This window comes from Emys orbicularis, chromosome 24 (assembly GCF_028017835.1).
Source record: "Emys orbicularis isolate rEmyOrb1 chromosome 24, rEmyOrb1.hap1, whole genome shotgun sequence".
Classification (NCBI taxonomy): domain Eukaryota; kingdom Metazoa; phylum Chordata; order Testudines; family Emydidae; genus Emys; species Emys orbicularis.
Window position 1 is genome coordinate 16,241,597 of NC_088706.1, and position 21,915 is coordinate 16,263,511.

At 41.0% G+C, this 21,915-nt stretch overlaps 1 protein-coding gene across 1 annotated transcript in view; it reads right to left on the reverse strand.

Moving 5' to 3' along the window:
- Window positions 1-21,915, reverse strand: part of MYO9B (myosin IXB) — a 78,217-nt gene that overhangs the window by 15,717 nt on the left and 40,585 nt on the right. The window contains exons 6-27 of the mRNA XM_065422395.1: window positions 21,342-21,442; window positions 20,873-21,002; window positions 20,228-20,317; window positions 19,650-19,766; window positions 19,149-19,283; window positions 16,302-16,423; window positions 15,543-15,684; window positions 15,075-15,270; window positions 14,372-14,447; window positions 11,790-11,879; window positions 10,624-10,737; window positions 9,325-9,364; window positions 8,526-8,648; window positions 7,592-7,672; window positions 5,833-5,943; window positions 5,074-5,196; window positions 4,178-4,327; window positions 3,922-4,088; window positions 2,467-3,423; window positions 1,667-1,733; window positions 1,047-1,177; window positions 284-441 (exon numbers count right to left, since the gene is read on the reverse strand). Coding sequence (XP_065278467.1) covers window positions 284-441; window positions 1,047-1,177; window positions 1,667-1,733; window positions 2,467-3,423; window positions 3,922-4,088; window positions 4,178-4,327; window positions 5,074-5,196; window positions 5,833-5,943; window positions 7,592-7,672; window positions 8,526-8,648; window positions 9,325-9,364; window positions 10,624-10,737; window positions 11,790-11,879; window positions 14,372-14,447; window positions 15,075-15,270; window positions 15,543-15,684; window positions 16,302-16,423; window positions 19,149-19,283; window positions 19,650-19,766; window positions 20,228-20,317; window positions 20,873-21,002; window positions 21,342-21,442 — 3,421 coding nt within the window. The remainder of the gene's footprint in view (window positions 1-283; window positions 442-1,046; window positions 1,178-1,666; window positions 1,734-2,466; window positions 3,424-3,921; window positions 4,089-4,177; window positions 4,328-5,073; window positions 5,197-5,832; window positions 5,944-7,591; window positions 7,673-8,525; window positions 8,649-9,324; window positions 9,365-10,623; window positions 10,738-11,789; window positions 11,880-14,371; window positions 14,448-15,074; window positions 15,271-15,542; window positions 15,685-16,301; window positions 16,424-19,148; window positions 19,284-19,649; window positions 19,767-20,227; window positions 20,318-20,872; window positions 21,003-21,341; window positions 21,443-21,915) is intronic.

Genomic DNA, 21,915 nt, shown 5'->3' on the forward strand with positions numbered 1-21,915 from the left:
AGCAGAACAGAATCTAAAGTTTTGCTTTAGTCAGATATGATTTGATTATTCTGAAAAATGAAGATAACTTTGATCACAGAACATTTCTAATGCTTGCAGAATCTTAATTTCACTGAACACACGAGGGTAAACTGCCATCCATAGGCACCACTGGGAATTTGAAAGGGACAAGTTTTGAGATGTTCACTGTTGGGTCTAATGCTGTGAAGGTTCTGCATTCAACCCATTTTTTTATTTCAACTGCTTGCACATTCCTGGCTGAAACAGAGCGGAGTAAACTCACCTTCTGATAATATTTGTGACTCCACTGCTTCTGATATCAGAATACACGATAGAAGAGGGAGATTCTCTCCTTCCTCCATTACATCAGGACTCTCCCTAACGTATTTCTTGTCTGGTTTCTTTCCCAGCAGCTTACGCAGAGGACTTTTAAATGTGGATCTGAAAGTAAAAGCAGGTTGCATGTTTCTTTTACATGTTTGTAATGGAAGCTTGTTTTATACAGACACAGACAGGCTTTAAGAGAAAGGGTGTGTTTAACTGTACAATTAACGGCCATGATAGAGAGGAGTAAATCTCCAGAGCATAAGTTCCAAGCACTAGCAAGGTAAAGCATGAGACAAGAGGAAGGGAAGGGAAGGAGGGAGTGTCTACCTGGATTATAGTTACTACACATATTAATTCACAGCTTTCAAGAACACAGAGAGAGGGCATAACACATTATCTGAAATGGTGATTCAGTCAATAAATTAATTATAGATGTATATAATAGATTTTTGGGGAAATAATCTATTGCTAGAACCAAAGCTCCAGGGACAATGAATGCACAAAAAATGCAATTCACGTCTATCATTGGTACTAACACATTTTTGCTGATTGGCTGAAAAAAATATTTCTTGTTTTTCCTTACCTTGTCCCACAGCACTATAATCATACACAGAGACATGTGCAATACCTGGGCATAACAGGGCATGCTATGGAAAGGGCATGTTCTTTGGTTCGTTTGGTTGAAGTCAATCCCATAGACACACACACACAACACGTACTTGGCATCCATCGGCTGGCTAGGTGGCTGCACTGAGACAGCTGAATCCAAGGGCGATAACTGTTCATTGGACTTCTTTTGCACAGTCTGTTTCTTGTTGCTCTTCTCCTGCGCCATTGTTTCCAGAGATGGCTACAGAATATTAAAGAAATAGAACTATCTTTAAAATCCAGTCCATGAAGGAAGTGCTAGTTCACGTATTTTAAGAAATCTACCAAGTTCTGTTTTTGTACAACAATCGAAAGAATCCACTTCACTCAATTTGTAGATCCCTCATGTGGCGAGATGATGCCCTATTATATATAATGCCTCATCTGGGACTCCATTTGTGAAAGCATATAAAATTCAATTCACAAATTACCGTGTAATAGCTAGCACATGAAACCTTTCAGATTTAAAATTTTTATTAAAGCTAATGTTTAAAATCAAATTTACACAAGTTAAGAGGGAAGGTACTGTACATCTGGGGTTATTACATGGAAATTAAGCCAAAGATTGACTTAAAAGGAACTTGCATTTACAGTACACACTGCAGTTCAAATATACACAAGGTCCTATGCTTCACACTCCTAATAAGGCAAGTAAGGAAAATAGAAATACACTTCTGAAGAGTGTGAATACCTGAATCATGGTGACAGACTGAGCAAGGTTAGCAATATCATCCAGCGAAGAAGTAGTCCCCTTTTTTCTATAAGATTACAAGAGTATTACTCTGCATTGAAAAACCAGATTTTATACTTTAAGAATCAAAGTTCATATTGTGAGATAGTTCAGGACAAAAGCTTACTTCCCATAAAATAGTTATAACCTACTGAGAAGTATTCTGCAGATTTAAGCATTTTTAAAAAATTCCACGTTGATTTTTAACCTGTGTAGGAGAATCTTAATTGACACGTATTATTGTAATCCACCACTCTTCCCATATATTTGCATTTAAAAGTCAAAGATTCTTTACTTTACATTTTGTCTACCATAAACATGGAGCCAATGCTGGGGATCTGAAGAGATTGGCCATTTTGGAGCAACATTTTATCCAGTGATGTAGGAAAGGAAGTTCTTTGAGAGATGCAGACAAACAGCAGATACTAATGTACTAGCTAAGGCCCCAGTCCTCAAACTGGATCCACACAGTAGCACTGGATCCTTTGGAAAACCCCATTAGCTTCAAGGAAGCTCAGCAAGAGTGCGAGGTTTTATCCACATGGATCTAACTGCAGGATCAGGGCCTTAGAATCCAGGAATTTTAAAGCTCAGATAGAATTTCTTTACCCCACACTGGGGCCAGGTGAACAGGCTGCCACAATACCTCCTCCCCCATCCCCATCCCACCTTTATTTTAAGTATTTTTGATAATGGATTTCTCTAAAGCCAGCTGCTACTGACCACAGAATTGTCAAAGCAATTGGGAAAGCTGTTCTTACGCTAGTAGGGTCTGAGGGGATTGGCCAGTTCGGTTTCTTTCATCCAAAGACTGGCTCAGTACATCATTCTGACCAGCCTCTGACTGCCTCTTTCCTTTCCATTTCTCCCGCTTGTCCCTCAGTTCTCCCGGGTCATGCAGATACCTCTGAATCTGGAAAGAGGGGGGGCTGTCCGGATCTTTGTCCACCTTCGAGAATCGGTGTTTATTTTTATAATTCTCATCTGCAGTTTGAAAGCTTCTGGTGGGAGCAAGATTCTTTTTAATGTGCAGTGAGAGATCTGATGGCCTTTCAGGACAGGTGAAGCTCTGGCTGCCTTTTACTTGATTCTTTTGGTTCTCTTGAATTTTCAGTTTATCGATATCCTTATTATCTAGTATTTCCTGTTTTGATTCATTGGCTTGCTTGGGAAAGGAGACATCACTGTCCAGTATTTCACCTGGGACCTGTGTGTCTGAAAGGGTTTTGTTTTCTTCCACTGGGATTCTCTCTTCCTCTGTACCTTTTGGAAGGACTGTCTCATCTGCTGTGAATTTGTTTGGCTCTTGGACGGTTTCTGGAGTCTCTTTAGCAGAGGTTTCTTCTTCCTGACATACTAAAGACTGCTCCTCTAAGGGGAACAGGACGTGCTTATTCTGTAATTTATTATGTTCCAGACCCCTTTGCCGGCGAGATTCCCGTTTCTCCCGACTGCTTGTGAGCTTCTCATGGCCATCTGTTATGCTCTTCTGAGAAGGAATGGCCTTTTCAGTAGCTTGGCTCAGTTTTTCATCTCGATCATTTTGAGCTTCATCTACTCCTGCTGTCATCTGTTCAACACCTTGATCCGGCTGCATTTCAGGTTTTACAGCCAACTGCTCCAAAGCTAGTTCATTACCATCTTCTTGGCTTACACTATCCTCTCCCTCTTGAGCTTGTTGCATTTCCTGTTGCTTTTCCACAATCATTTGTTGAAATCTAGGTTAAAAGACATTAAAGACAGGACATGTAAAGGCTTAACCCAGAAGTGGACAAGAAGCATGGCTGTGGGTTAAATATGGCTCACAGAGTACAACCAGCAGGTAACCTCAATTTTAAAGTCCCAGCATGGCTGCCTGGAGCCTTGTAGTCTCTGCAAGCCGCAGCTTTATAGTATGATTAGGACATCTGCAACCTGCTCCATACTGATGCAACCCTTGCACTCCGGGCAAGCTGCCATTGTAGCCTGCTTGGGTACTCTGGCTTAACCCGAAAACTTCAGTGCCTGGGCTGTCACATCCCAGTTTAAATCTGGCCACATGCAGCTTTTACTCTTCTTTCTTAAGGGACGATGATCAGATTGTCACCAGTTATTGGTAAAGCCAATGCACCATAATGAAGAATTCATTCCTGCAACCATAGCAAACTAGCTCTGAAGCAGCCTGAGTGGTATCTGAATTTTGGCCTGGCTGAACCATATCACTCCTTTTCCTTTACCTCTTGCGCTGTAGGTGTCCCCTGACAAGAGCCTGCACAAGGGAGATTCTCTTCCTCTGCTGATGGTAGGATTCTCTCTCCCTGTATCCTCGCCATACCGACTGAATGTAAATGGCAGCATTAGTCCTCTCCAATGCCCTCCTAATACTGTATGAACGCCAACAAGTCTAGAAGCAAGATTTCATTGGTCAGAAGCAGCCACAGAAGTGTTTTTGGTGGAGATTTGCAGCTCACACTAAAATCAAGTTGCACATACCTGCAGAGTAATGGTTGCCTGCCGCATTCTGAGAAAGTGTCTCCTTTCCAAAACCATCCGGAGCCAGCTCTGAAGGAGAACAATCTTCCTGATCACTTCTTTATGTAGCGTGTCCTGTAGCATCTGTCGTTCAGCCTCCTTCATGAACACCTACTCAGTAAAAAAGGTCACATGACCATTAATCAGTACCAGACTGCTCCATCTCTTACAAGGATACATCCCAGGGATACTATACTTGGGTGTGCATATACTTTGCTTTCAAGCTATAAGAGTATTGCATTTCCTTTCCTATGGCTGCCTCCTGCCACATAACATCTGTTCATTATATCGGATATATTAATAAGTCTTTCCATCCCATTTCCTAGTTTTCTGGGTATTAAACATAAATGGAGGACAGATAGTGACAATTCTGTCCCACACAGGGCTGGGAATATGGTTCACTTGTAAAGCCCAACATCATGAATTCTTCCTCCCAAAAATCTATTTTAAATTCTGTTTTACTAACTAAACCCTCATGTTCAGATTCCACCACACACTTCTCTGAAGGCAGCACAAATCTCTTCCTAAATGGAAACACTGATCTTTGTGATAAAAGCCAGTGGTGCCCACAGTCCACAGAGCCAATGTCCTTAAAGTATAAAGGCTGTCTCTGCAGGGTACAGCCCTGCACCAAGTCCAGGAAACTGCCGTTAGCTGTCTTAATAAGGGATTGGAGGAGCTACAAGCAATTGAGATATCCCGGAGAAGACAGAGTCAAATTTTTAAAACAGTTCATTTTCCTGTGGATAGGAGAAGAAAGAAATTCAAATATATGATGGGATTGCCTAGCAAAACATGCAGACTCAGCACATTAGTGTTTCTTACAGGGACTGAAGTGGAGGACACATTTTACAGACCTTGGTCTTCCCTATTTGGTAGTTGTTTTTGTCCAGTTTCAGTTTATTCAGATGAGCTGAGATCTCTTCCTTCGAGGCTTTGGCATTTTGGGGTAGTAACACTTGAAACTGGTCTATGAAATCCTGAGTAGGTAACAAACAGAGACAATGAGAGACCAGAGTCAGCAGACAATTCAGGAGTCTGGAGTTCTAACTAGCTCTAGTTTCCAAACCGTTGCAGGCCAAATAACTTAGCTTAATTTCAAGAAGTACTAATATCACCAATATCAATATTCCAAATTGCACTAATATTTTTTAACCTGTAAAATGCTGGCTCCTTCCAGTTTCACATCCAAGTTAATGTTTAGTACATGGATATGTGTGTATATCTGCCGTATCCAGAGGATATAAGTATATTACTTTATAATGGGATAGGCCTATTGACATATACATAGCGGAGACATTAAAATTTTCTACATGCAATAAATAGAACAGCACAGATAATCCTCAAGAGCAGTTCAGATTGTGCCTTGTCAGCACATACAGGACCTGTCTAGGTTAATGATACATGCTTTTAGATAGCATTTCATTGAGGTTTCAGAGCTAGATTAAGCAGATATTTCCTAGCACAGAAACTGAAACGGAGTCCAAGTGGTCATCAGCAGCATATATTACAGATACACAGGTGAAGACACCTGTGCATCTCATAAGTGGTGTGTTTTTTATAGAAGCAGATGCTTCCCAAATCATACTGGTCTGATCCCACCGCACCCGAAGTACCTGGAATGTATATTTGGCACTGTAACCAGATCTTCGGATTCGCACAGTCTCCAGCATGCCAGTGTATCTCAACTGCTGCAACACTAATCCCTCATCAAAGAATAGCTCCCTCTGAAAGAGACACAGGGAAACAGAGACCTAAATACAGGACACAATTTACACTATCTCCTCAAAGACAAGATCTCTTACTGAGAATTTACACTGATTTTCTGTCAGTGACTCCTTTCTCCTACTCACCTAAAGCAAGCTACCCCAACATTTACATTTCTTCCCTCCAGATCCACACAGCTGGAGATAGTATTCTTATGGCAGGAGTCAAAAAGTGGCACTGTTACATAGTCTTTAAAGTTCTTTTTAGCATGTGAGCAGTGCAGAATCTTTAAAGAAATGCTACAGTAGAACCTCAGAGTTACAAACACCTCGGGAATGGAGTTTGTTGGTAACTGAAATGTTCGTAACTCTGAACAAAACGTTATGGTTGTTCTTTCAAAAGTTTGCAACTAAACATTGACTTAATACCGCTTTGAAACTTTACTATGCAGATGAAAAATGCTGCTTTTATCCATCTTAATTTAAATGAAACAAGCACAGAAAGTTTCCCTACCTTGTCAAATCTTTTTTTTTTTTAACTTTCCCTTTATTTTTAATAGTTTACATTTAATACCGTACTGTACTATATTTCCTTTTTTTTGCATCTGTGCTGCTGCCTGATTGTGTACTTCCAGTTCCAAATGAGGTGTGTGGTTGACTGGTCAGTTTGTAACTCTGGTGTTCATAACTCTGAGGTTCTACTGCATACTGTTAATTTTGTGATGTAGGTTCTTTGAGGAAGCTTGGAGAAGTTTGCTTTCTGCCTTAATTTCTCTAACTAGAATTCTTGGGGCAGAACTGCTTCCTGGAAATTGGACATTGGTGTTTGGACTAGATTCCTGAATAAGCATATTACCTAATTGCAGTTTATGATCTCCTCTCTTCGAGGACTGGTGTCTACAGTGTAAATGAACAAGCTGCAAGAAGAAAATACCCAGACTCCACATTGGTTTCCCTTTGGATGAGGAGAAATCAGCAAGACCCTGGCACCTGCTACCACTTGACAGAAGAGCAACAGCACTTTACACGGCATAGCAGAAAAAATAACCAGAGTAACCAAATAATACAAAGAATTGCGTGCTTGTTACTATTCATCTTTGGATTCTTCTTGGTACTTCTGCTAGAACTAACAGCGGAACAACTAGCGCCAAATTCCTGAGGTGCAGACATCTACCCACAAAGAACTGTACTGAGACCCACTAATTCATTCCACACATGCCACCAAATAGCTGTCTGATGGTAACTGCATCCTATTGCTACCAACCTGAGTAGAGCTAGAACTGGTTGCCAGTCCCTTGAACCAGCCAGAACCATAATCCCCAAGGCTGCTGTGATGACAAGTTTTATAAGAGGCCTCCTGTGGCTATTTTGACAAAAGCCATTTGTTGATGGCATCAATCAATTAATACCTCCCCACAACACACAAGAGTCCCTTGCTTTCATTATATTCTCTTCAAAAACCTAAGAAAGGGCTAAGAATTATTTCATGCACTTCTATCTTTTTGTCAAGTATCCGAGAAAGCACAATTTGCCTTTAACACATGCTAGTTGCACGCTGCCTTAAAGCAAAGTAAAATCGAACATGTTGACAACGATACATTGATGGGGATGCCCTATCTGTACATCCAATAATCAGACCAACTTAGCTCTGGGAGGCAGAGTGACCTACCTTCTCAGCATTGGAGCGGATGCAGCGGATGAAAAATGGCTCAGCTTTCCCCAGGGTCTCCAGTAATTTATTGAGGGAGTTCTGGAATGAGACATTCAATACACTCATTCTTCAAATATCACTATTTTGATTTGCCTTTGGCAATAGCTAAGAATATTCTTTAGCCATGTTGCTTGAACGGACAAAAACACCCCACGCACACTGTGCTCTCACTCTCCATCAATGCACAAAGGGGTGCACACCCAGATCATACCTGGCACTGCCCATGGGGCTGCCCAGAGATTGGCGTTCATAGGATAAAGCCAGATCTAGGAACTTCACTACATGATGCCTGGTGTGATGCTGTCACCTGTGGTCACTCTGGTTGGCACAACGGTCCTTAGTACACTGTGTGTGTTTGATGATGATGATGATGATGATATTTTGGCAATAGCGGACCTTCCTCCTCTGAGCACAATTCCCCTCTAGTCTTATGGCTAATCAAACAACAATTGGTCTGATAGGGGGCCTTAGGTGCCACCATTTCATCTCTTTTGTGTTAGTTTTTTCCTTTCTCTGCCAGGAACATCGAGGACACCTTCACCTCTAATCCTTGGAGATACTCAAACAATGGCAAGAACTAGGTGTTTGTGTAGCTTATTACTGATCTATCACCGCCTACCCCATAGGTGCTGACTGCCAGAAGGTCCTATTTTTTTGGTGACACAGGGCAGACCACAAGTGTCAGAAGATTGCATAAGAGCTAGGAGAATGAGCTGATCATCTATATAGAGAACTTGCAAACAGGTTTAGGAAATAAACCAGAAGTCAGATCTGTTCAGGGACAGGTCCTCAGTGGTGTCCATTCACTGCATACTCCATGGCATAGCAGTGGTTTCTGATTCTCTATGAAGGCTGAAATATCTATATATCTCCAGTTCAGAAACTCGTTTACCTGAAACTGTGCACTTATGCTAGGTGGTTTCTTCTTTTTGTGTAGGTGTAAGAGGGATTTTGTAGTTCGATCATGCAGAGTCATGCTCACTATAAGCTTCAGAGACTTGGAGTCCAGCAAGTTCTAGAACAGAGAGATTTGCTGTTTTCACTCAGTCAACATACATCTATATAAACTGTGATCACACTTGTTATATGGAAAACGTTGAAGCCCTCAGTGAGTCTCATGATTTTTATTTTAAACCTAAATCATCCTCTTCCAAATACCAAAACCATTTCTTCTTCAAGGACAGGAAAGGAAAACACACAGCCTCCCCCCGATACTTCTGCCCCTTGTGGACTAGTCAGTGGCTCTGCACATGTGCCATCTCCTCCCGTATTGTAATGCAGGTAGGTTCCATCCACAAGTAGTCTCTACTGCCCGGCTGCGTCACAGATCACCTGTGAACTCTACTCAAGCTCCAGAGCTCTAGAATTCAGTAGGTTTACTTCAGATAATAGTATCTAGACAAGAGTGTTCCTGGCTTCTAGGAACACTGAAATGTGCTTTCTCCACATATTTAGCTATTCCATAAGCCTTCCAGTTACATGCACACCGCTTTACAGAAAGAGGATTCAAGAAATAGTTGTGTAACTCTTCAGATAAAAGAACAAACTGTACCTATAAAGCAAACTCATCTTTTGGATGTGAAAGGGCGATGGAGATTTTTCTATATTCTAGAACAGTCTTTCCTGACGCAAGATGCATATTCATTACTTGCAAAACCCAAGACATCTTAAAATGTGCTGAATAAATTTACCTTGGGAATGATCTGCTTTTGTTTGGTACCTCTACTCTTCCTGTTAAAATATTAAAGATTGTTTAAGAAACAATACATAATATGATTTTTGTTAGTTCAGCATGTTAGCCATGCCTTGCAAATTAGACCATGCTAAGATGCAGAGCAGAAGAGAATGAGTGCAAGAGCTTCAGGAGGTGTTCATGCATACATAGGAGTTCCTTATAACTGATTAATGCAGGGAATGCAAGCCACTTTGTGAGGAGACGGTTTTGCCAATTTCCAATACCTGCAGTATTAGCAAAAAGGAAATGTTTTGTCTATAAATATAATTCACAGCTGTTAAAGAAACACTAATTGCTGCATATGCTGTATTTGCTTTAAAAAAATAAAACAAAAACAAAACACATGCTATTAGTCTATACAACCAACTGTGCAGTCTTTGGAAATCTCCTTATCACACTTATGCACTGCCAAAAGGCTATGCCTGCTGGTCCCAGCATCACTTTGTGAGAGCAGGGAGCTGTTCACAGCTGGACAGCACATGCCCCAACATGCCAGTTAGGAATTCTAAGGCCTGACTAATGGGATCATCTCCAGGACTTCCTAGGCTAAGGCACAAAGATACCAAATGGAATGAGGCAGTGAATTGGAAAATGAATCCCTCGGGAATGGGGCTGCATTTCACTCCCTGCTAATTCCTGCAGTGTTAACCCTTTGGTGTAAGGTGTGCCCCAGATCAGTGTCAGGCAATTAATATCCCATTATTATGCAACCTATTATAGATTCATTTTCATACATATATACACCTGACAGTTAAAGCCACTGGATCTAGGAATGTATGTATTGTTAGCCTATGTACTGCACTTTGGGAAACTATTCGTTTATATTTGCTTATGTTCATAGGTGCTGGAACTAGGGGGGTTGCTGCACCCACTGGCTTAAAGTGGTTTCCATCATATACGGGGTTTACAGTTTGGTTCAATGGTGCTCAGCACGCCCGCTATAAAAATTGTACTTATGTTGTGAAACTTGGTTTTCTATAGTGTTCCAATAACTGATTTGTTCTATACAATTTGTGTTTAGGGGCCAGTTGGTATCAAAAGCAGAATTTAGCATTAGCTAGTGCAAAGGAAGCAATGTAACATTCTCTGCAGCCACTACAGAGGAAATAGTTTGCTCACAATTTCTGTATTGTTTAAATTAATCTTAAGAGAAGCTTGCTCTACTGTCACAAAAATAACCATTTTGTTTTGGACTGTAATAACTGCTTCATTATTGTTGCACTTGCAAAGCAATACCAGGAGCACCAAAACTCACAGGAAATGGATGTGAGGTTGCTGAAGTCGGCTGAGTGACCGAAGCAGCCTACAGGGATCTTCACCCTGCCAGGGAAGTCCTTTTATGCTCTTGATGATTTGGTCATGCAAGTCTCTAAACGATCCACAGCCAGATAGACAGCCATGAGGGAGAAAACAAGGGGATAAAAAGGAAGTCCCATCACCCAGTATGTTCTAAACAACAGCAGGTCCATCCTAGGCTACTTTTTCCCTAAACATGAACATTTCTGGAAGAGAAAGTGCTGGCTTGACAAATCAATTAGTGCCCCCATGTTTCAAATATCAGGGTCAAGCGTCAAGTTATTTTCTAGGACTACTGTCCATTTGATGCACACTTTTGGGCCATCAATTCTGAATGCACTGAGGATCACAGCTTTTCACAAATACACAGTCAGCAAGTCCTTAATGAGATGTCCAAGGAAAACTGTGCAAACAAATAGCTAGGAGCAAAGGAGCAAAATGACCGAAAAGTGGGAATTGCTCCCTTGTAGAGAAATAAAATTTTAAATAGCCTAACGTGCAAAGAAGCAATTTTGTGAGCTATTTGAATGGTCTTTAGAGACAATATTTGAGACTTTTTTGCACTTAATCTTTTAAACTCATGTTTAGCTTTTAAAAGTCAGCCTGGGATGGTCTCTAATTAGTGGTTGAATCAATCAGTTTAACCATGCACCATGCTGGGGAGTGTCACATCTTGGCAAAAAAAACTTACCTTCTTTACTTTCCAGAGAGGCACAAACCAAAAATATAACAGAAGTGTAAGAAGTCACTTCTGACCATAAAATGCCATCGCCATTCTACGCTGCTCAGTCAGGCAGCACCAACCATTTTTTAAAAAGGTATTTATTCATTGTCTCTAGTTCCTTTGACAGTGCTTTTTAAGAAAGCTGTTAATTTTTTCCCCCATTAAAATACTAAAGGAAATGAGTGACACTATGGCTGATAGTTTTATTAGCCTACTAAGAGTTCAGTGTGGACTTCAGTTGCACTTGGCTGAAAGTGTCTAGTTTGCTATGAACCAATTATTGTATGATGTGTAACACTCTCTGAGGCTTGTTTTCTGCCCTGACCATGCTCAGAAGGTGCATCTGCCCAGGAATGTGCCTCCCTGGTCTCCAACTACAAAGTCTTCTCACTTCTACTTACTTCTTGCTTTCATAAAAAGCAATGATGTCTTCAAAAGCATTTATATCGAAATCCTCAGAGCAATCAAATGAGAAATCAAGCACTGAGCAGCTGCAAAAGGAACATGTATAGAACCTAAATATTGTATGGAAAGGTAAATATGCAGAGACAGAGAGATGATCAGAACCAGCTCTGTAAGGAATCTCCTTGCTCCCAACCACTTCACTGCATTTTCAGTGATCAATGCCATACTCCTAGAAACAAAGGCTACAAAAGTATGGGCACTCTTATGGATTTTTCAGTTTTCAGGGTCCAACAGCAAGGGAAGGCATGTACAACATAGAAAGCAACATACAGTAATTACAGATGGATAGTTTAGAAACTTAGTGGTAAGGCTAGGTTCAGAGTTTACGTCAGTGATATTCGGTAGCACTGTTTCTTATTTAACAACCAGGTGGAGCATCTCCTTAAAAAGACTTTATATGTATAAACAATTCTTTCTTACATGCAGACAGATCTTTGTTATTTTCCTTCCTGTCTTCAGAACATTTCAAGTAAAGCAGCATATATGAGTTTATCTGCTCCTTATTTCCAGCTGAAATCTGGTATCCCAGCCAGAGGCTGGGAAATTGGATTATATCTGGATTATTACTCCAAATTGGGTATGAGTAGGAAGAGTGGATATGCTCCAGAAAGCAAAATCTTAAAATTCTATAGCAGTAACAGAATGAGGGAAAGTTGGCACAGAAGTGATATCTAGATGAGAGAGCATATAGACAGCTCCAGTTTTCTTCATAGTGCACTTTTACATCATATTGGTATCCTATGCTGTCAAATCCCTCAGTCAAGGACTGTCTTATTTAGATATTTCTACAGCACCTTGTACAAGAGGACCCTGATGCTTAATTGAGGCCTCTAGGCCAGGGGTGGACAAACTTTTTGGCCCGAGGGCACATCGGGGTTGCGAAACTGTATGGAGGGCCGGGTAGGGAAGGCTGTGCCTCCCCAAACAGCCTGGACCCCATCCGCCCCCTCCCACTTCCCACCCCCTGACTGCCCCCCTTAGAACCCCTGACCCACCCAAACCCCCTGCTCCTTGTACCCTGACCGCTCCCTCCCGGGACCCCCCCGCCCCCAGGATCCTGCCCGCATCCAACCACCCCTGCTCCCTGTCCCCTGACTGCCCCGACCCCTAGCCACACCCCCGCCCCGACAGGTCCCCCGGGACTCCCACGCCTATCCAACCCCCCCGTTCCCCGTCCCCTGATCGCCTCCCCATCCAACCGCCCCCTGAGACACCCTGTCCCTTATCCAACCCCTCTCCCTCCCCGCCCCTTACCATGACGCTCAGAGCAGTGAGCTGAGGCTGCGGGGGAGGGGGGACAGCAGGGGAGGGGCTGGGGGCTAGCATCCCCGGCCGGGAGCTCAAGTGCCGGGCAGGATGGTCCCGTGGGCCGTAGTTTGCCCACCTCTGCTCTAGGCACTACTGTAACACAAAAAATTAGACTGCATGCTCAGAGGTGCAGGGACTGCATCTTCCTCAGTGTCTGGAAAGTGGCTAGCAAATGGAGGGTGCTACTGTGTAGGTTCCCTGCCCAGCACCTTGGATCTTGTTTACTGGATACTTCACCACAAGGCAACATTCCTTCTGTTCCTTTCTCCATGCTGCTCTCTATGCATGGAGCTACAGTAGAACCTCAGAGTTATGAACACATGGGAAATGGAGGTTGTTTGTAACTCTGAAACGTTCGTAACTCTCAACACAACGTTATGGTTGTTCTTTCAAAAGTTTACAACTGAACATTGACTTAATACAGGTTTGAAACTTTACTATGCAGAAGAAAAATGCTGATTTTAACCATCTTAATTTAAATGAAACAAGCAAAGAAACAGTTTCTTTATCTTGTGAAAAAAAAAATTTTTAAACTCTCCCTTTATTTTTTACGTTTTTAACATTATCGTTTACGTTTAACACAGTACTGTACTGGCTTTTTTTTTCTTTCCTTTTTTCCCTATCTCTTGCTGCTGTGTACTTCTGGTACCAAATGAAGTGTGTGGTTGACTGGTCGGTTCGTAACTCTGGTGCTCGTAACTCTGAAGTTCTACCATAATTCCCAATGATAGCACAGCATCCTCCCCACCCTCCTCTTCCAAATCCCTCCTAAAACCCACTTCTTCCACATTCATTCAATGTTATTCAGGCATCTTTGGCCTCCCAACATTTTAGAAGAGGGGTAATTAAAGATAGATATTCCAAATGAACAGCTTCTTCTGAGTCTCTCGTCATAATTTATACAGCCTAAGCATACTAAGTAGAGAGCAATTATGCCTCATATAGTGAATCTCCTATTTTTTGTACTACTTCCAATTGTTATTTGTATTAATAGGAAGAACTTGACACATTTGCCAAGATATTGAAAAAATAAATTAGTTGTCAACCAAGCGTGTGGATAGCAGTGACACTAGGTACTATGTACAACATGGCCCGGCAGCGTAGGGCCCTTCCCCACAGGGCATATCAACTCTTCCCTACTATCCTTAGGATACTGCCCATTGTTCTGTTTAAATGGCTCTGATTTAGAGGCCAAGCATATGTCTCTCACCGATAAACTTTTTCTACTGGTGTATTTGCTCTCTGGAGTTCTCCCAGGGGAACCCGGGGTCCGTGACGCACCACACCTGTTGTGGAAAGTAAAGGACAGTGCTCATTAATTTTGACAAATTTATCCACACAATGGAACATACAGCATTTCAATCACAACTGCAGAAATATACCTGAGGATCTAAAGTTTTACTCCAACTACAGCTGGCAAACTCATCTCTTCAAAAAGCTCTTAAGACTGAGTATTAATTATTAAAGGTGAAACAATCTAGTTTATAAAATTGGGATCTCAGTGGGGATGACAAAATGCCATTAAATAAGCAGTGACAGGCAGACAATACCTGCTATGCATTAGAACTACCTGCATCACAACTAGCTTTACAAAATATTTTATCATATTTCACACACTGTTTCTAAAGCAGGCACTGGTGTCAGACTTTCATGCTGGGTGTAGCCATAACACAGGGTTTAAAAGCAGGAATTCCTGACTTCTGAACTCAGGTATAACAACATCTATGCCCTTCTTGGCCTTGGACAAGTTATTTAAACTGTAGGACACAGTTTCCCCTTCAGCATTAAGCTTTAATACTTTCTATCCTACAATGTCTGTAGGATAGAAAATCCCTTAGATCTGTTGATATAAAGATAACAGCAACTGTTTGTATTTAAAAATATTTCCAGAGTGGTTTCTCTGTGCTCAGTACCTGCAGTTTTCTGGGCTCTTTGACGTCCTGCTTCTGCAAAGACAGCCATCGCTCGAATTGCTGCCCGCAGAATAGCCCAGCGGAACACAGCCACTGGGTCCATTCCTATCAGCTCCCGAACGTAGGCACTGTCACTACTTCGCAGCAAAGCAACAATATCTGGTCTCATGTAATCCATGTTCTTCTCTCGGAAATCCTGCAGAACAGAATCACCAAGCCCGAAACACTAAATCAGAAAGGATTCCCATGGAACTGTGTTTTGACTAAGGGGATATGTCAGCCTGAATAATTCTTAACGTGGTCTTGGTCTTCACTCCAAGACTTTCACAAAAAAACTAATCGAACTCTAGTGACACACCAAGTTTAACCCAGACCCAACAAGTTTTCTGTTTATACTGAATTGTAGGGTAGGAAAGGGAAAAGGAAAGGAAAAGGGCCTTTGGTGACTATTCAAAATCTGCTACATACCTTTATCTGATATTTAACTTTCCCTGCAAAGTGCCGGATGATAAAAGCAGGTTCCTTCACTGGTGTCCCAACAAAGAATTTGTTCTCCTCATGCTGCTGCTTGAACTTTGCAAGTAGGGTCTGGTTGGTGGCGTGTGGAAAGCTAAGGACATAAAGTAGGAAACAGAGTGGGAAATGTCAGCTTCTTGCTCTCCAAGTATGAATGAAGGTAAGCCTGCTCATAAAGAGAGCTGTGAGCTGGTACAGTCCAAGATGTCACTAGCAGTGACAAACTGGATAAATATGCCCTACACAGGGGTAAGCAGCTTACAGTCCCGCTTTGGCACTTAGAGAGCTGAGTTACAGAGTTAACTTTTGAGCAGAAAGCAGTCCACAGCAAAGCAGAATACTGTATTTAGAAACATCTATTGTACATATAGACATTTCATACCCACCTTCCACTATCAAACTTTGTAAGGACTGGTACTAAGTAGTTACATCTTACAGCACTTTCATAATTACATTCCACAGCCATGTGCTTCATACTATCTCCATAATTATACAGTGAAAACTCCAAGTTTTGTTTACAGCAGCACTCAAGAACACCAATATACTGGCGTAATTTCTCAGAGAGGAATCCGATTTAGCTGTACACTGTACATACGAAGATCCCTCCCTCCCCTTAATCTGTTATCTACCATAACCATTAACTTCCTCTATTTATGACATTTTCCCTTATGACACACACAGCAAGTCCTGAGGAAGAAACTTGATACTTACTTGCTTTCTTCATCTAGCAGATAGAAGAGGCCAGTGGGCTTCTTGCTGATTAAGTGAATGCAGGTCACGTTATCTGTATAGTCAATATTGTGCCAAGCGATCCCTTCACTTTGATACTCCTCCTGTGCAACTCAAGAAAATTTCCATATCACCACAGCAGCCAACCCTGTCAAGCCCTGCTAACTAAACACTGCATCCCACATCAGGGCTTCCTTAGATAGATACTGCCAGGTTCCAAGTTTGTTAGTTCATACAGCGGCAGTCAGAACCAGAACAAAAATATTTCACTTATAGATACTAAAGCATAGATTCTCTAATTAATATTTTATTTCATCTCTGTATGGTAAATTCCATAAGCCAGGCAGACCAGGCCTACAAAACACTGGGGAGTGAGACATGGAATCCATTTCTCTAAGGGCGACTGGCAGATATGTCTTGCCTGCAGTAAGCATTGCCTTGGTTCAGAAGATTTGGAGTTTTGTTTGATTAAGCTGTGCAAAGTACACCGCCACATACTTCTGTGCCAAACAACCTAGCAGTGCCAGCTCCACAATCAGCTTTTCTTCATGCTGTGAAAGCCAGAGGCAAATTGGTTTGGAGATAATACATTACTCAGAATTGTAAGTGTATTTACACACCGGTGAAAAACAGAACCACATGTTTAAAAAGAGAGAAGCAGCAGAATGTGAAGTGGAGGTGCTTTCTACATGATGGATGTTAGAAAATGCATCCTTGTCAATTGAGTGGAACTAAATCTGTCCAATTTATCTACTCTGTGTGATTTATATGCACAACACGCTACAAAAAATGGTATTTAAGTTCTATGAACAAGTCCCTACTCAAAAAGATATACAAAGAATCCCTGAGGGAACCCACGCAGGCAGAGATACAGGAAATGAATTACTTAAGGATTAAGGCTGTTTGGGAAAACAGAACTAGAAAAACAAAAAAACAGCATATAACTATTTACTCTGGTTAGTCTGGATAACAACCCTGTCCTAAATTACTACGCTGCTGGCTCTCTACTGTGTTTACTTATGAAATGTGTGTGTTTGAGCAACTTTTTCCTTTACTTTTTTGTTTAAAGCTATTTACACACTGTTCATAAGATACATAATACAGAGCAATTTATCCCTCACGCAGATTGACCATAGGACAAATTATTTTGTCATGACCCAGAAAAGTTTTTGTTTTTTTCTAAAGCCAGCAGCAAGAAAACAAAGAAACAACAAGCCTAAGGACACAAGACCAGATTCTAATCTTGAATGCTGCACCACACATCAAAGCACATTGTAAAATCAAATACCATGCACACACAAAGTGCTCTAGCTGATTTTACAGGACACACAGCATGTAATTGATATGTATCCATGCAGTTAAGTACATTCTCTAACCACCACCAAGAGGGGGAAGCAGTGAGAAAAACTGAATATTTTAAATACTGAATGTGTTAATGAAGACATTTAAAATTAGGAAAGTGATACGTTTTTCCCAGATTGCAGAACAGAAGATGCAGCGTACCTTATTATTGGATAGTATTTATGTTTCTGTGCTCTAGAGATTTGACAATTGAAAGATTAATAATTTTTGGTTCCAGACCCAGGACCAGTTAAAACCAGAGCACAGAAAGATAAATCTCTATTATCCCATTGAGCAAACAAATGAGACTTCTCTCAAGCACTTTACTGCAGTTAAATACAAGTTAATAAAGAAACTGGACCCACAGGAAAACAGCCAGCTAACCCCCCTTTATACTGTTAGCTTCTGAAGTCGCAGGGATTGTAGAAACACCTGTACAGAGACTTCTTGCCAGCCAAGTTGTTACAGAAAGGTTAAAGACAGAGAAAAGTTTACATTCTCTGTGGTAACCATAAAACTCCCTCTTGCTTATATATAGTCTGATTTACTATTATTGTATATGGCTTTTGTTCTACATTTGTTCAGAGCCTAGCACGGGGGCCGGGGGAGGAGAAGAAGAGGGTGTGTGTATCCTGGTCCTGGTCCATGACTAGGGCTCCTAGCTGCTCTGGTAATAATAATGGCTTTTAATGCCGTCTCATCTACATGCAACATAAACTAATTATGGACATGCTGAGAAGCATCACTCTGAATCTCCTCATTCTTATTCGTTTAGAATATTGGCCAGATGTTTTCACATTTACCAGGTACCTCCTATTTAATAACAATATGCCAGTGCATACATGTAAATCCAGTACCATCAAATAAATGCACATTGTGACACTCTGGTGCCATATGCCCCAGAATGGTAATTTCACTCTATATGCACACACCCAAAAATATGACCCATCTATTTTAACTGCATTAAGACTAATTCACTGCAGGATATCCAGGTACAAGCAACTAAATCAAAGTATTTATGAACGGATGAAATAATTTGAAACGAACCTCAACTGCTTTCCCAAACCTTTCCAAATTAACTTCCTTTTTGGCTACAGGAAGTTGATGAAGTTTCAGTCCCAAAATTTGTAACTTAGTTTCATTGTTATCTTGTGCTCGCCTGGTGTTGTAGCCCATCTTCTGTTTAGACTGAGCTCTTTGAGGCAGGAGTCGTCTTTGTTGTGCATGTACAGTGCCTGTTACCCGAATGGGGCCTCTACCATAATACAAACACACTCCACAAAATAAACTAGGACCTGAAACAGGATTTTTAACTAAGTACTTTCACAACTATAATGTTACAGCATAAGCTTTTGGAGAGGGGATACTTTTAATTTTGTGCAATGGTTAGGCGCTTTATAAAGCAAGACAAATCAATACATGAATAAAAGGTTTTACTACCCTCAAACTTTTGCTGGGAGATCATGCCTTCAATATGTGCTTTCTTACCTGTTCTAATTTGAAAATGTGTTGATTGAAGTAATACTGAAGCTGCTCATTTGCATAATTTATGCAGAACTGTTCAAAACTGTTGGTTTCAAAATCTTCAAATCCAAATATATCGAGCACACCAATGGACAAGCACTAAGAAAACAATGCAGAAATCCTGTTAGGTAGGCCATCATGAAAGTGAGTTAATCATACAATTACAATTGTGGTTGTTGACCATGCACTAAGCATGAGTAATATTGTCTATTCTAATATGACTGGCATGTTTAAAATTTTAACAAACACTTTTCAAGATGATAGAAGATCATTGCCTTTTTGACACCTATCTTGAAATCCCAGCTCTAGTGAAGTCATTGAGAATATTACCACTAATTTCAATTGGGCCAGGATTTCACTCCAGATATTTGAGCGTACTGTCTTGTTGGGTGATCTTTGGTAGCGTTATGTGCACAACTACAATAGCTGAGTTTAGAAGGGTATTATTTCTGGTGAAGAACTTACTGTAACAGATTCTTCCATATCTTTCTTATTAAGAAGCGCATGATTAATTCGCAGAACAATCCAGTCAAACAGGGCACTGTACAGTGACTTTGCCATTGAATCACGAGCTGTGATAGCCTGCAGATAAAAAACAGCTCATTAAGTTGGCCTGAAATATGAGGACTTTCCTACAGTGGTGCAGTATCAGTCAGAAAAAATAAGATTACTCCACTGTTGAACTTTTCACTGACACAGTATAAGGGCTTTCAGTGCCCTAGCTTTGGTTTTGTTTGTTTTTATTTTAACATTCATTTGTATTGACTCACTAAATGTATAATACACAACTTTTTCCACAAGCTGACAATGGGAGTTTGGCCATGTCTATTTAAAATATGTATTTAAGTTAAAATCCCACAGCAATCCAACAACATGATATTCACAGCTCAGATGTAATCAGGGACTATTTTCTGGTTAGTGATTTTAAAGAGCAAGAAAAGCCCAAGACAACTGTTCTAACATTTTTACCAACAGACTCCCAATGCAGGTCAGCTATAGGGTAAATGGCCAAGTTCCTTCTTCTAATGCCTTTAGACACTCACCTCGCTGAGACTATATGGCAGGATAAGTTTGTCATTAGCAGTCACCGTTTTTCTTTTTGTCAGCACTTCGACTAAAATTTCTCGTTTGACCTTCACACAAAAAGCAAGAAAAACAAGAATTACTGACAACCTTAAACGTTAGCTACCTGACCAACAGCAATATGGTGACAGCGGTAGTTACTAATTCCTCAGATACCGAAGTCAAACCCTTAGGACAACTACAGCTGTGGTTGAATAAGTTTTACAAGTCCTTGAGCTTCTTAAAATCCTTTTTTCAGTTTACATGCAGTTAGGATTGATTTCTGTAGTGGGAAGGCCCCAATGCTGACAATCTAAGCTCCACTTCTCTGCTCCTGATACAGAGCTGAAGAACTAACAGAGTAACCAGATTTTACCATTCCCATCTTTTGGGTTGTATTTCACCCCCTTTATCTCTCCCTGTCCCCAAGAAAGTCACTCACAGCATGCACATTCCTATTCAGTATAGCAAGCTGGCTCCCTTCCCCAAGAAGATACCCCTATAATACTCCTATGCCAGTTCTGGGGCATGCTGAACTTGAGCAACAAAATGCTCCCAAGAAGTTATTGAGGCGGAACATGACAACAGCTTAATGTTTATGGCACTCATTAAAGGGAATACTCTACCTTCAGAAGCTGAGAGAGGGTGTCCAGTACTTCTGGGGGTCCCACGTCCAACCCTTCATCCCGACCTGTGGCTCTCTTCTTGTAGGTAACATTGCCCAAGTAAAGAATAGCTGAGAGTACTGAAAAGATCCTGAAGAATAAAAACAATAGTGACTTTTTTTAAATTGCTGTTCTAATTAAAGTTAACAGGTTAATACAGCCAGAGTGCATAACAAAGAAACAGCCACGTCTATTTGAAGAGATGTAGATAACACAACTGGCCTACAGCAGCCCATAAAAGTAGCCCTCTACTTTCCCTGCTTTCTAATGGGCTTAGCAAAGTAAATATAGTTTTGATGTCTTACAAATTAGAACACACCACACCATTCTGTTCATAATGCATTTTTACAGCACAGACAGCAATACAAACTACTTCACATCAATTTCACTGCCAGCTGTCTGCAAAAAGAGGCTAAACAATGCTACTTACTGTTTTTTAGTTGCTGGAAGAAAGCCAACCATCTCCATGGCTTGTTTTAATCTTTCAAAATCATGGCGCAGATCTTCCCCGTCTTCTATTTTCAAGTTATGCTACAGAAAAGCCCCACAATAATTCAATTCACATAAACACATTGAACAACAGAGATACTGGCACAACTCTTATGCAACCACTCTAATGAAGGAAGATGAACCATCCAAAGTGCAGGCCTGAAGCAACTTTTGTTTTGCTCTGGCAAAGTCCAGAATTTTGTTTATTTCAATTTTCTTACAGCAACTGCAAGACTAAGCTCTTACTTCAAATGCATACTCTGTCCCATTTCCTCAACCAGTCTCCAGCTGAAAGATGCTATAAGCACAATCAACAGTCTTCAAACAGAAAGTGCAGTCTAATTACTGATATTGAGGTTGAGAACATCTCTAAAATAGTTCTACAAAGGGAATTTTGTGTCATGTCAATATGGTGCTCATAGGTTCATCTTTAGGACCTGCCATGATCTCTGATATGGGGCCCAGAAAGCTGAAGCATAGACAAGTTTGGTGAGGGTTAAGTCTCATCCACAGAG